At 34.4% G+C, this 14734-nt stretch overlaps 3 protein-coding genes across 4 annotated transcripts in view; 2 read left to right on the forward strand and 1 right to left on the reverse strand.

Annotated features, from left to right (window-relative positions):
• mettl25 (methyltransferase like 25) overlaps window positions 1–933 on the reverse strand; it is a 42683-nt gene extending 41750 nt beyond the window's left edge. For both annotated transcript variants that reach the window (XM_088923356.1, XM_088923357.1), the window contains exon 1: window positions 649–933. In XM_088923356.1, the coding sequence (XP_088779482.1) occupies window positions 649–871 (223 nt within the window). In that variant the 5' untranslated portion in view covers window positions 872–933. The remainder of the gene's footprint in view (window positions 1–648) is intronic.
• Window positions 934–1125: 192 nt separating this feature from the next.
• ccdc59 (coiled-coil domain containing 59) lies at window positions 1126–4510 on the forward strand. Its single transcript, XM_088923595.1, has 4 exons — window positions 1126–1346; window positions 1681–1984; window positions 2331–2430; window positions 4309–4510. Exons 1-4 carry the CDS (start codon window positions 1190–1192, stop codon window positions 4480–4482), a joined length of 735 nt encoding a protein of 244 aa, XP_088779721.1. The 5' UTR covers window positions 1126–1189; the 3' UTR covers window positions 4483–4510.
• A 5716-nt stretch (window positions 4511–10226) lies between these two features.
• Window positions 10227–14734, forward strand: part of LOC148829307 (uncharacterized) — a gene marked incomplete at its 5' end in the record, with an annotated part of 111831 nt that continues 107323 nt past the window's right edge. Inside the window, 2 exons of the mRNA XM_088922641.1 lie at window positions 10227–10365; window positions 11316–11485. Of these exons, the coding sequence (XP_088778767.1) occupies window positions 10227–10365; window positions 11316–11485 (309 nt within the window). The remainder of the gene's footprint in view (window positions 10366–11315; window positions 11486–14734) is intronic.

Raw genomic sequence — 14734 nt, forward strand, 5'->3', positions numbered from 1 at the left:
GTAGGCAGTAATGCAACTTTACACAGAATTCCTGTTTGATATATTGCAGAAACACTGCGAACATAACTAAGAAAAAAGTTATGAGACCACTACACAATTCGGAGATTATTCAGAATTTAAAACAAGCTAAAATTAAAACTGATTCAGACTTATTATAAATGGTATTGTGCTAAAAACTGATTAACTAACACTGATAACTTTAGGGACTTGCAGTGGAGACTATAAAAATCCCTGTTCATTAACCTGCAGTCTCAATACATAAATCCTCTTCACTGCAATTTGTATCATTTTCCAATAATTCTTTCCAGTACAGCAAAAGTTGTTGAAAAATTAATTCGAGTGGGAAACTGACCCAGTGGGCTACAAAGGAACAAGTGGAAATTAATCCCTCTTAAAAGTATAAAGAAGGAGCACATTTCTTCCGTGTGGATTTAACCTCTACGTGTCCAATTGTCACTTTTGATTTTAGAAATAAATATTTTGTAAACGCTACTAGAGAACAGCATTCTTGCTCTATATAGCTATACGTTAAAAAAAACACATTACTTAACTGTTGTTTCGTTTAACTAGGATTTGCACTTGGTATTATAAAAACCCCAAGTGATAGTTGCACAGTTGTACTGATTATACAGTATTTACCCATCCTACCTCGGAATCGCTCATCCAGTGGCGCCCTCTCATGGCTGTTGCTTATCACAGAAAGCACCCTCTCAGGAGGAACAGCTATGAATTCAGTCCAAACACCTCGAGTGTAAAAGTCTACAGTGTGGGCATTTGCTATTTTAAGCGAGATGGAGAGGAATTCTTTAACTGCGTCTAATTTACTCCATATTGCTTCAAGAGGTATATCATCTACTAAAAACGAAGACATTATAAATGCACCTTCAACGTAAAAATACTCCGTGTATTACCAATCCTCTGCTTACCAGGCATGAAAAATCGATGCAAATGAATCGATTCAAACGACCCTACTAGAAAGACATGCTGGTTGTTCACATCACGTCTGATCTTCGGAGACATTTTGTATTGCCACAACAAGCATGGATACGGTCATTGTACGATTGCTCTAACTTGCTGATTAATGTCTAAACACTTCTTGTGACGTATTTAATATGCGACAGGAAGTCGCGTTGTCTGTGAATAAACGTGGGTTACTAAAGTACAGTAGATTTATAAAGCAGTAAACTGAATGATGGCATCTGTGATTGATGTAAAGAATGAAAAAAGAAAAGCCCATTTCCAGAAAACCCATCCAGTCAAATCACATGGGCATTCCCCTGGTTTTATAAAAAAACGAAAATGGGTCGCAGACAAATCAAAGGTTTTTGAAGGCAGCGTGAGAGAAGGTAAGTAAAAATATGCAAGATATCTTACCATTTATCATTCTGTGGTTTACCGACAGCTTTTCATTGTATATTTAAACATAATTTGCGTGACAAAGTGAAAGTTTTTATGGGTATTAACCAATTTATAATAAAGTCTCTTGTTTCTTTTTAATAGTTGAGTGATGTATAGCCATTCGCGCTTCTGTCGTGTTGCATACTATTTCTATACAGAAATATACAGGTTTTTGTTTCAGATTTTATATATCACGGGTGTACGAAAATGATAAAGTAGTGTACAAGTACTAGATGTAGTCAAAAAGAGATGTCAGTTTGTCTTGGTTCCCCCTCTTCTCAGGACAAGGTTTTGCTTTCAGAAGAAAACAGAAAGTCCAATATGAATATAAAAAACTACTCCGTAAGGAAAGAAAACTTGAGTCGCAGCGCGAAGTGCAGTATTCAGAGAGCTACCCGGACCACCTGAAACACTTGTACTTGGCGGAGGAAGAGGCTCTTCAAAAGGAAGCGAAGGAAAGGAAAAAGAAATTAATTCCCGAACAGACGTTGCCGGAGGATGAGGGGTCTGTAGTTGACCCAAGCACCGTTAATATTAGTGCTTCGGATTCTTTTTCTGACCGAACTCCACCCGAAGAGTCAAAAAGGTACATTTTTTTAACTATGTCCTGTTCCTCTAGCAGCCTGAAAGTTTGAGTTCTCATAAAATGTTGTTTTGAGCTGCATTCAAAGATGGTTTTAAGTTACATGTTGACTTCATGGTTACACTGGATGCATTTGTCCAAATGACAGTGACCGATCAATAGATTTCCAGTATTTTCTGTGAGCTGGAAAAAAATATACTATTGTCTTTATACTATTGTTATGTATATCAATGTTTTTGCTTTCACATTCAGTCACTCTTTTCCAGGTGTTGTATTTACCTAGGTCTTCTAAGAATAATTAATTGTGTCGCTCAGTATGTGTTTTCATTTCCTTCTTTTCTACTTTTAGAAATAGTTTGAATCCAAAGAAATTCAAAAAGAAGACCTCCTATCAAAAAACAAAAGAAGAGTATGAAATGATCCAGGCTAAACGTGCTAAAAAGAGAGCGGTAAGGACTTCTTGGGGGTGGAGTGATGATTTGTCCATGATGTCAGTGATCATTACATGTACTGATACTAGTACAGATATTCTGGAACAAATGGACTAAGGGGATCTATTCTGGTATATTTTTGTAGTGTATTCGGTTTGTAGTTTACATGTTGGATGTTGTCATTTTATCCTTCTAAGTGTTGAGAATGCATTTCTGTACAGACAGAATATTTGTTTGCTAGTGTCATCATACTCCTGTACAAACATTTCCCAGTTAGCCCTCATATCAACAAGCACTGTCACCACACTAGTGTTTTCCCATAATTCATTGTTATCTGACATACAAAGAGAAGCACAAATAAGAACACACTAATGTGAGAATATTTGTTTAATAATTTGGGGGCTGAATTGCAGCTAATTTTACACTGTTCTGTGGTGCGGCATGATGCTCTTGTTCATCATACCATCAATGCATCTATACTGTTCGTCTTAGTACAGATGATAACTAGTGAATCTGGAGAGGTGTCTTGTGGCTCTTGTGAGAGATTTCAGTCAGAACCGAAATTATAGTGGATAGCTGACATCATATTATATGTGTCATTTAGAAGACAAGACAGTTTTTAGCTCCTACAAACAGCAGATTGTTATTTTATGTATCTTTTATAATACACCACTATTTATCATTTAATTTGCATTAAGGTAAACTGTGTTGTGTTACACTTTTCAATAGACGAGTTTTCTGTTATGTTCTTTAGTTCTAGGTGAAAATATTTTAAAATTCAGTTAAGACAAAAGTCATGCCAAATGCAAAGTAGCAGTGAAATGTAAAACATAATTATTTAATTGTCAGGACTGCAAGCTTTAAAGCAACAAAATATTTAAACTGCAAGGGTCTAAATATTTCTAGAAGCCACTGTATCATTTTGGTTATTTTGTTAGAGGCCTGGGTTCTATTCAGAGTGTACTCCCTGCTATGAGTTTATATGTTCTCCCCTTACTCATGTGGGTTTCCCCTGGGTGCTCCGGTTTCCACCCATAGTCCAAAGACATGCTGACAGGTTAATTGGCTTCTGGAAAACTTGGCCCTGTTGTGAGTTTGTGTTTATTTCTGTGTGTGCCCTGCAATGGGCTGGCATCCCTTTCAGGGACGATCCTGCCTTGTGCCCATTTCTTTTCGGGATAGGCTCCAGCTGCCCCCCAAATCTGAATTGGATAAAGTGATTAGAAAATGGTTGGATGGATGAATTTAATGAAAAATGAGATTAGCTTAATCTTACCATGCAGAAAAAAAACATCTGAATTTAAGAGCATTTCTGTAACGAATAGTTGTCTCACTTTCTGACATATGTCTGGAATTTTCTACATCATTGCCTGCTTTCTTATACTCATGATCATTTTGTATCTTTTAAAAGGGGGAACCTGTTTTAAAATGGTCCAGTTTGCATTCTGCAAGGAATTCCTAAATATGATACTCATCACCCATAACTTGAGCATGTTTCGTGGGGATAATGAAAGGATTGTGAGAGACCTCTATTTTCATTTTCTCATGGCTTGGGCATATTGAACTCAGTGCTGATATCTGTAAAAATGGCTTAGGGACTAAAGTTCCTCCTGAAGTTCCAAGGAACTATAAGGTGTCGGCTGGACATTACATGTCTTCAGAATCTACCAGCTGTGCCACCTGTAGTTTTACCTAGTTGCCTAATCATTTGTTGTTGCTTATGGATGTCGTAATTTAAATTCTCAAGGTTGATGTTGCCTCACCAATTCTATAACACTGGGAGATATGATAAAGACTATGGGAAAAATACTAATTACAGAGGCCGGAAGTGATATAATTGTATCTGATGAAGGTGTATAATCTGTATTGGTTTTCTCGCTCTTTTTGGCCTTACAGGAAGCAGAGAAGAACAAACAACAAAGAGAAGAAGCTCTAAGGATTTACCGACAAAAGAAAATTCAGACTTACCAGATATTAAGAAAAAAGACTAAAAAAGGCCAGCCAAACTTAAATTTACAGATGGATTACTTGCTTCAGAAAATTCAGGACAATGTCAAGGACAGCAAATAATTTGGGATTAAAATGTGGACAAACTAAATTGATGCAGTGTGCTTTGTGAACTTTTAGGGAAAATGGGATAAATATGAGCCTGTCATTTAACTTTTTCTTGGTTTAATTCCTTTTGCAAAAATATAACATAACACTTGAAGGAAATATCGTCAGTGAAATTTGTACCATATTATATTCTTTTGTATATAATATCTTCATAACTAAAAATGCAGAATTAAAAAGAAAACCTATGTATTGTACACTGGTTGGCCTCATATTTGCCATGATCTTGATCTACTTTGAAGAACTGAGAATTTTTTTCTTTCAGCTATTTTGGCTTTTAATGGTATGAAAGTAATGTCTGAGCTTTTTACTTGGCAGAAGACAGAATAGCAAAGTGAAGTGGAGCAGTAGATGTTAATGTATAAGGTATATTGTGTTGCATTTGATGTTTAGTATGTGATTCTCATTCACAGTGGAGCAAAAGTAATAAGGCTTACAGCTTAAGTGCTTGTCTATAAAAACCTACCTAAAAATGATTATCTTTACATACACTACAACAAGTCCTGAATTAAAATTAACTATTGTTGTAACTCTGTATATTATATTCTAGCAATATTTTAGCATTTATTAAATAATATTTAAAGCTACAGTATATAAGTTTTGCAAGTTTTTTTTCAAGATCACCATTTACAATAATTGCAATAATTCATACAAAATTATTGTAAACATGTTCAGGAAATGAGTAAACCCAATTGTGTTAAGTTGGGTATCAGAAATAACCCAGGTCACAATAATCACAAAGATCAGTGCCTTCCTTCTCTTCTTCTCTAAATTCATTTAAAAATGGGTCATTTCACATCCTAAGACTGTGACTGTTTAAAAGATTATATTGATTTTTATCACTTGCATATACACTAATAATTAGGACTACAGTTTTGGCTCAGAGCTCACAAATTACCTGATTTTAAGGGAATTCCTGAAAAATCCAATATATGTATAAGATGTGAGCAAAATGAATTCTCTTTCCTTCTGAAAAACATTTTCTGCATCAATTTTTTCACTTGGCCAATAGGATTTGTTGTAACTAAGCAGATAATTGTAAGATGCATACATCATTGCATAAAGGAAATGATGGTGCTACCATTTACATTGAGGAGAAAACTGTGAAGGAAAGATGTTAGAAATACTCAAAAGGAACATATCATTAAATTGGCAGGTTGATGTTTTGTACAGGGTGTATTGTTCCTACAGATCACCAGAGTAAAACAAGCCGTGACAGAGAGCGTTTTGCATGAACGTAAGGTACAAGGCCTTACGCTGGTTGTGGATCAGAAGGACAAAGTATGAAAAACTGCCACGAAGCTGTTTACTGTCAGTACCAAAGAACAGATGTATCACACTACAGAAAGTTTACCTACAGTAAGTATTCTATACTATGAAAATAACTATATACTCTGAAAAACTAGCTAGAAAGTTCAGTTAAAAACTAGCTACAACAGATTACCCCTGAAAAGCTCTAATTCTACAGTAAGTAAATGATTATTTTACTAAAAAGTCAAATTTATAGTCTGCTGATTAATATGGCATTTATAAGCTTCTGTATTGAGGTAGCTAAAACTACATTACATGCATGTTTCCATGATCATAATATTATTTTCCTGTAACCTGTCTGTGCCTTCCTAAATATAGCTGTGCCAAAATCAGTCCTCCTTATAATATGCGTTCTCGACCATGTATAATGAATGCATTTCTATTCTTTCTGATATCTTTGAATGAAGGACTTTTCAATGTTTAAGCAGAATGTGGCCAACACATTTTATGTGCAATTTGTGTGCAGGGAAGAGTAAATGCATTCCAAGAAATCGTTGTTGTGTTTGGGAAAGCTGTCCCTCATTGTTCTCAATTACAGCGAAGGGCAAAAGAGTTGAAATGAGGTAGGTAATCAATTAAAAGTGACCAGATCTGAACAGCCTTCATACACAACCAATCCAAAACATGTCGCTATGGAAAGCATAATAATGCCTTACTGTTATAGATCTGTAACCAAAAGAAATCTCTTAAAGTGTCTATTTCAGTTTGCTACATAACAAATTATTATATTAGATTAAAAAATCTAAAGGGAATGGATACCTTCTGAAGGCAGCACTGTAGGTTAACGTGAATGTTGAGAACAAGATTGTATCAATGCAATGGCAGAACCACAAAGTTTCAATAGTCAGTTTCAGCTGACTATTGTGGCTATTCTGTATATGCTCTACAAAACTGTGATCAATAGCCGATGAAATGCTGATTCATGATTGTAAGCCACCCTAAAAATATCCTGGGCCATGAAGACATTGTGTTTTGTTGAATGGTGATGCACCAGGTCAGAAGACCATTTGCTGCTGTCACTTTAAACATTTGAATAATCCACCCTTCTGTTCAGGGTAAAAATAAATGAGAGTATTGGGGCAGAGATCAATTACACTTAGAAATAGTTAAGAAATTACCTTTGTTTCTGTACACTTGGGTCCCAAGTTGTATGTTTTACAACTGTGTATATTTTCAATCTGTGAAACAACAGAAACAAAATCTTAGTCTACAGATTTGCTAAAAAAGTTGGGAAATGAACATATTTGTGATCAAGTACTGAATTATAGACTGACGTGTGTTTTTCCTTTTTTTGTGAAGAGAAAACAAGTCATCCTTATATTTTCTATTCTGGTAAGAGTACAATGCAGCTGGTTTTAAATTCAACGTTTGTGCAAAAATCGTTTTTTGTTTTTCTGTTCTTTGGCAACTGAGATTAAACTAGTCACAATATAGGCAATTTAGGTTTCGACATTGTGTTAGCAAATAATGATTTATTTTTTAAATTTTTCAATTCTTCTGCAAATCCCTCAGTCTTGTTTTTATAGAAACAAATTTTGGCTTTCAGAACATATACTGTACAAATGTTTTTTGTAACATTATATTTCTGGTATTTCTGGTGCTTGAAGTGGAAGAACTCTCATATACTGTGGCTTATGACCTTTGTATTAATTGTCATCTTCCCGTGCTGTCTGTGCTCATGATGCGATGAGAATATTCCATATGAGCAGGGTTATGGATCAATAGTGTTCTTGAGTCAGCATGTTTCCTTGGCTACAGGAAGTGGCTTTTATAAAGGAAACCTTGAAATTTAGGCACACTGTTATCAGTACCTGACTGTACAAATACGATTTTCATCTGCTATATGAGCACATTTAACTAAAAACAAAACTATTACAACATGACTTTTTCATTAGGTCTCTCTGTTTTTTTTTATCAAAAGTTGAAAATGAAAAGAACTGGGCTGATAGCTGACAACAGCCAAATGAAAGGAAGTGCTATACAGTCACATGCTCTATAAGCCTCAGACTCTAAGTAGAATGGCATAGAAGTATAAATGTAAGTACACTTGCAGAAGAATTTCTTCTCTCTGTATTCCAAAAATATAATTTTGAAATATATTGTGCACCACATTTTATATATGTACCCATCTGTCAATCTTTTATAGGTATTGAACAGAGCCCAGCTCCTAGACACTTTCTAGGGAATTAACTTTTTAAGACTAAGATTAAGAGTAAATGTTTAGTTCTGCAGATATCTGTAGAGGTGTAGAAATTAGAACTCCAACCCCCTTTATTTAAAGAATTAAACTAAACAATGCTTGCTCGGATGATTAAGTTTAATAAGCTTGCCAAACTACTTATTATACTATAGAAAAATAACAATGCTAGAACTGAGAGTGCTTGTTTCTGTAACTGTATATTGTTGTGCAGTAGAGGGAATCCAACCACAGTAGATCAACACCGACTCTGCTGCTCTGCATCGCAGGTCAGTCATACTAAAAGATTTACAAAACCAAGATTGAATTTAAAAGGAAAGGCATTCTTCTAAAATGCCCAATCCTGGAAAAAAAAGTTTTACTACTAAACTGAAGGGAATGTTTATTCCTATAACAAGTAGTACATGAAAACAAAACAAAAAGTACTTTGTCTGATGTATGTCTTGAGAAGGAAACTAATATTTCTTAAAATAAAATAGACCCCTTTTCTGAAGGTCTCTTCAGATTTAAATTGGCTGATATGTTACTGTATTTCAAGGAGAATGCCAAAACAACTGCAATCTAGTCTGTAAAAAATGGCAGCCTCTAACATAGCAAGATCATCATTGTTAGAGTTAAGTAGCCTTATGATGGCCAAGCCTCTAAAATACTGAGCTAGTCTAGCTTGACCATTCACTTCTGAGCTTATGATATTATATTTGGGTGTCTTTACCTCAAGTCGTTACAAAGAAAGACTTGAGTTTAGTATCAGTGTCTACTGTCTGCCCACTTCATGGCTCTCCTTTGCCTGCATTGAATTGAGGGTGATTCGAATGCTCAGTGACTGCACAATATTTCTAAATAATATCTTTACTGCTACTGTGATGCATAACAATGTCTAAGTTGACTTATTTATTTTTGGACAAAAAATCAGTATTGTATAGCATTGTAAGTCATTTTAGGTTTGGCAGGTTTTTTTCCCTATTGTCAATGCTGCATTAATGAAATTGAAAATTATTTACAATTTAAATATTTTAAACTTCTAACACCTGTCCATGCTATTTCCAAGCAAAATAGCTTGTGAAACAAGACTCTACAAATGTACTTTCCAGCCTCGGATAAGGACACAGAAAGTATGACTATAGGTGCATGAATAATAATTTAAAAGTAAGAAAAAGGAAATGATCGATGTGTTTATTAGAATAGTTCTGCCTTTCTGGAGAACAAAAACATAATGTTTCTGGACAGTGCATGAAAAATGTTGTAAGCTGTTTTGCACCAAGCAGTCTGCAGAAAAGAAGTTGCTATGGAGACAACAAACAAAATGGTGCTGTGCTTAGGAAAACACAGGAATCTTGCATTAGGAGGGAAACAAAAGTTGAGATGATATCAGTTCTTTAATGGGAGGGACATTGGTAAGTATGCAATGTGATACAGTACGTTTGAAAGGAAGTATCGTTACATATAAAAGAACCTTTGATATTTACAACAGTGTAACTAGGTAACAACTTATGACTTTTGCTACAGATGGTAAATCCCCAAGGCATGGAGATATTCAGCTACACAGCTTGAGACTTTTATAAGTTGAATGTAAGTAAATGTAATAAATGTAAGGTACAGACAAGCACCTTCTGAAGGTGGAAGATAGTTAACCTACTGTTAAAAAGCTTACATCTGTACTGACGTAACTTGAAAATCCTGTTAGAATAAATTATAGGATATGTTGTACTGAGCTTGAGGTCTTTCATTTATTTATTTTATTAGAATATATACCCTGTTTTTTTCTGAAAATATGAATAAATGAGTATGACATCCATCTGTTGCTTTTGGTGTAAATTTTCAGGTCAAAATAAATGTCAAAATATCTTCAAAATGCCTGTCATGAATCTTTCAAGTTTCATACTTTATGCTGGTTCTCTAGATTAATGCATCTGCATATTTGTAAATCCTTCAAAGTTACAACCTGGAATGCAGGATTTTGCACAAATAAAACAGGATATAAACATCCAGGAAAACTGTTATGTAATTATTAATATTACACCTTTACCTATCTGGAGATCTTTAAGGGCATATAATGATGTTAAGCTATGCCTTTTCTGTTTTTTTTTTCCACTTTTTCAAGCTCTTGCACCCTTGTAATAAATGTACCTTAAAATAAATTACCCATAAAACTGAATTTGTGTTTTTCCAGATAATTCTGTTAGCATAAAAAAAAAACGCTCAGATGGCTTTCCTATCTAAAATAAATGGATTTACTTCATGGGCTAATATACGTCTGTTGGAATCTGGCCACCATGTCAACAATGTGGTTAAAGATCTCTTCACTGACACAAATTTGAAAGATCTTTTGGAAAGTAAGTTCTTATATTCTTTATAAAAGCATTAAAAACAACTTTTTTATTGCTTTATTTGAAATATTTTAGATTAACAGGGTTGTACTGCAGTTTGTGTGCTTGTTTCCTTCGTATATGATTAGTCATCTATTTAAGAGTAAATACTATTGTAACTTTTTCATTAACAATAAGTGATTGAAGTCAAAGGTAAAATGTGGTATCTCACTAATGTATAATGTTCAAACTACTATACTGCATAGTATATATGGTATGGATATATTGTACTACATCGTGCAAGTACTATTAAATATAGCACTGAATTTGTAATATACATTTTTAGGTTTTTGTAATTTTAACACTTTATTTCATAACCTAAGAAAGTTAAATGCTCAATGAAAACGTGATCTACGTGGTCATGATCAGGTATTTCTCACATGACTATTCTTGGCAGGATAATTGATAATATCAAAATGCATGCACAGGGAAACAATCGATCACGAATAAAATTATCTTCAATTGATTCATTTTCAGTTCATGGTCACTGAAAAGAGAATGCATTGCACTGTGGCTAGGTGGCAGTGCACAGTAATCTATGGTCATGTAACATTTGTCAGTAGTTTGTCACATTCTCACTTTATCTGTAATTTTTAACATTTGCTTTAGTCTTATAGTATCATTAATGGTGTACATATGTGATTTATATATAAAGGAAATATACAGTATATAAAACTTACATAATTCACTGATTCTGTGTTCAATATTTTATTACCACAGATGGCTTTTTTATTTTTATTTTTTTGTATTTCTAAGGTTTATAGTATAATCAAGCTTGTTCTGTTGTATAACGTAAAACCAAACTTACAGGATAACATTAAAAAGAAAATAAAAGGAAATCCACTTTACATATTTATAAAGAAATGATTAAAAGAGTATTGTGTCACGAGATAGAACTAACTGCCTATGTTCTATAGGTTATACTGGGAAAACAGTAAGAAGGATGCAAAGCATGGATGGACTCACCCAACAGCAGGTCATTACCAGAGTGGAGTGGTTTGTGGATGAGCTCAAGAAGGCAGGAGTCATCCCTGAACATGACATCATCAACTGCTATGCAATAGCTACCACAAAAAAACCCAAACATGTATGTACAGAAAGTAAACCAGAGGTAGTCTCCACTATACCTGGGATCTGGGGCCTTAGTGTAGCACTATTGTTCAGCCTCAGTTTGCATGAGAAACTGTTCGATATGAATAACTGATTTTACTAATGATTTTTAGTCTAATTATTATTATAATTAAATTTCACTAGGGAATTAACAGGAATCAACTTTAATGACAATAATAAACATTTTAAAAATATTTAGGTAATTTTAAAATTCATGACATTCTAGAGAGAAGGGCATGTAGTGACTTCTTATGTCTTATACCTGGTGCCAGTGGGAAACCAGTGGGACTGAGGCACAGCTTAAATCGTTGTTGAAGTTCAAGTAGGGAGCTGCTTCAGCATGTGTTGGCTGCAAATGAACAGGTAGAGGTTTATTTCTTGCTGAAAAGAAAAGAGACAATGTTTCAGCTGTGGAGTCTTCTTCAGGTGTCGAAGGCTCCACAGCCTACACATTGCATCTCTTTCCTTTACCTGTTCCTTTAAGATGTTGATCTCTAGGACACATCCAGAACCTCTAAAATATTTTCTCCCATATGCTACGCTCCATCTCTCTAGGTAATGAAAAACATTGCTCTACTGAACAAAGAAGTTTGGTAACTCTCCCCTCTTGAAGTGTTCTTCTCATCCACAAAAGAAATGTTGGCCACCCACAGCAACAAAACAAAGTTCCCACCCCTATTATGCATATTTACACCCAAGTGGAAAAAAATGCATATTTTTCTTTTTCCATGACCTTAGGGGTATGTGTGCGCTCCACAACACAAGCACAAATTACTTGCTAGTGAAGGTGATGAAACAGAACAAAGTTTCTCCAGTCCTGCTGTATAAAGAGTTTTTTTATCCTTAGCTTGATCAGAGAATAGTGGCAATGAGACTTGCTTGGCTGAGCCCAGCCTGAGTTTTCAGTCAAGGTTGTTGTGTCGAGAAGATCAATCCCAAGTGATCTGCCCTTCTATACCCACAGATTGTAAAAAAACAAATTTGTGCTCTCTATGGTTACTCAGTTAAAAATAGCTATTCAATGCAGCTGAGACTGGAGCTTGTGGCAAGTGACTGCGCAGTATATTCTGTTTTAGTTCAATCGGATGCTGGGACTCCTGGTTGCTCTCAACAAATGCTGCATTACACACCAGTACAGATTCATTCATAGAAAAAGCAAAACTAACAGCACCAAAACAGATATTGGCATATAAATTATGCTAGGATTTTAACTGTTTTAGAATATCACTATTAATTCCAATATTAATCCTTCTAATCTTTATCATCACCATTGGAAAGAAAATGATGGTGAGTGTCTGTTGCAGGAATTTAGTGTTTTTTATCTATCCAATTAAGCATAGATTTCTGTAGATAAAATATCCCTGGGTGCTGTAGTTAAATCCCAGGGACATCTTGCTCAAAAACAAGATGATCCAAAACTCTTCAAAGGCATCAAAAATAAACACATGCAATATTGTTCATAAATCTGTTTAGCTGAGGAATTACATCATATTGCAAAACATACAGAGGGACTTTTGTACTAGATTAAAAAAACTGAAATTAAAAAGAAAACATTTGTTTAAATTTTACTAGCTTCCCCCTAAAAATCAGTGTTTTTCTAATCTTGAAAATGTTTGAGAATATTTGTATGTGACATTTAAAAATTATATTATATAATATTATTATAATTATTATTATAATTCTGGTTGAGACTTTTGATGTTAAGTCATAACATGCCAAAAATAAATGAAGCTATTTTATTTACAAAGCTGAACATTAAGGCTACAATTTACAGGTAATTCTTTCCTTAATTTATTTTTGTACTGTAGGATGAAGAGCATTTCATTTGTTCAATGAAGTACTGTATTTGTAAGTTTGTATCTGATTACATATGACAAAAGTTTAGGCAATGATATACTGTATAAAGGAGATTGGAGAAATGGATTACTCCAAAAATAACTTTATAAAATCTAAACAGAGAAGATTAATAAATGTTGTCATGTGGTCACATCTGATTAATTTTTTGATAAATTGAATTCTATTTCGTTATGTATGATATCCTCTTTATGTGCTGCTGCCAATGTAACAGAAATGAGAAAGTTCATTAAATCACTCAAACCAAAAACTATAAAATTCTTGAAAAACAGAAAAATAATTACTTGTTGGAGAATCAGCTTTGAGGTACAGTAGCTACTGTGGTTAAAGCTATAAACTACTTCCCCTAAAATGTAGCTCTGTTTAGGAACTACTGCTGAGAAAGTAACCATTTACATAAGAGCTTAAGAAACAATGGAAATTAGGACAGGCCAGTTGGTCTATCTAGCACATTTGGTGTCTAATAACTAATTGATCTGAAAATCTCATGTGAACTCATGCAGAAGACAGGGTATTAACTTTGATAACGTGGCTGGGAAGCAAGTCTCATGCTTTCACAAATCTTTGAAGTTATGTCTCAATGTACTGCACCGTATATACAGTTAAATTCCAATCAAGACGAAGTAGTATAAAGTTCCGGTACGGTTAGAAACTTTGAAATTTCAAGAAAGCAAATTTTGAAGAGGAATGAGACAAAGGAAAAGTCAAATGAATTTGGCGGAGAAAGGACGGAAACAGTTTAAAACGACTGTGTTTGAAGTACAGAAAAAAGACTTATCACAAGAGTGAGTAGAGCTAAAACTTTAAAAATAATATCCTTAATGGTTTAACAAATTGATTAGGAAAAATATAAAAGAAAATGCTTAATAAAATTATTAAACAGCAACAGGGTCCAGTTAAAGAAAAAGAGAGTACAGTGAATTGCATTGGTAAGACTTATTAGAAAGGTCCAGATTATATTAACAGTAAAGGATGAAGAAATATGTACCATATCCTAAAAAATCAGGGGGAACTTCTAGACAATGAAAAGGAAATGGCTAATGTGCTAAATGAGACTAAGTGGGGAAGAAATTAACATCTAGTCTTAGGCAGTGTTTGTACAAGTTTTTATTAGTACAGAAGTATTTTGGAAGAGGCAGAAGTATTTTGGTACTAGTACAGTACCACTCCATCCATTCATCCATTTTCTGACCACTTTATTCAATACAGGATTGTGGGGGAGCTGGAGCCTATCCCAGCAAGCAATGGGCACAGGGCAGGATACCATGGATGAGAAAAGCCAGTCCATCACAGGGCATGCACAGATGCAAACATGCACACACTCACACAGGGACCAGTTTTCCCAGGAATCAATTAACCTACCAGTATGTCT

This window comes from Atractosteus spatula, chromosome 8 (genome assembly GCF_055471065.1).
Source record: "Atractosteus spatula isolate fAtrSpa1 chromosome 8, fAtrSpa1.hap1, whole genome shotgun sequence".
Classification (NCBI taxonomy): Eukaryota; Metazoa; Chordata; class Actinopteri; order Semionotiformes; family Lepisosteidae; genus Atractosteus; species Atractosteus spatula.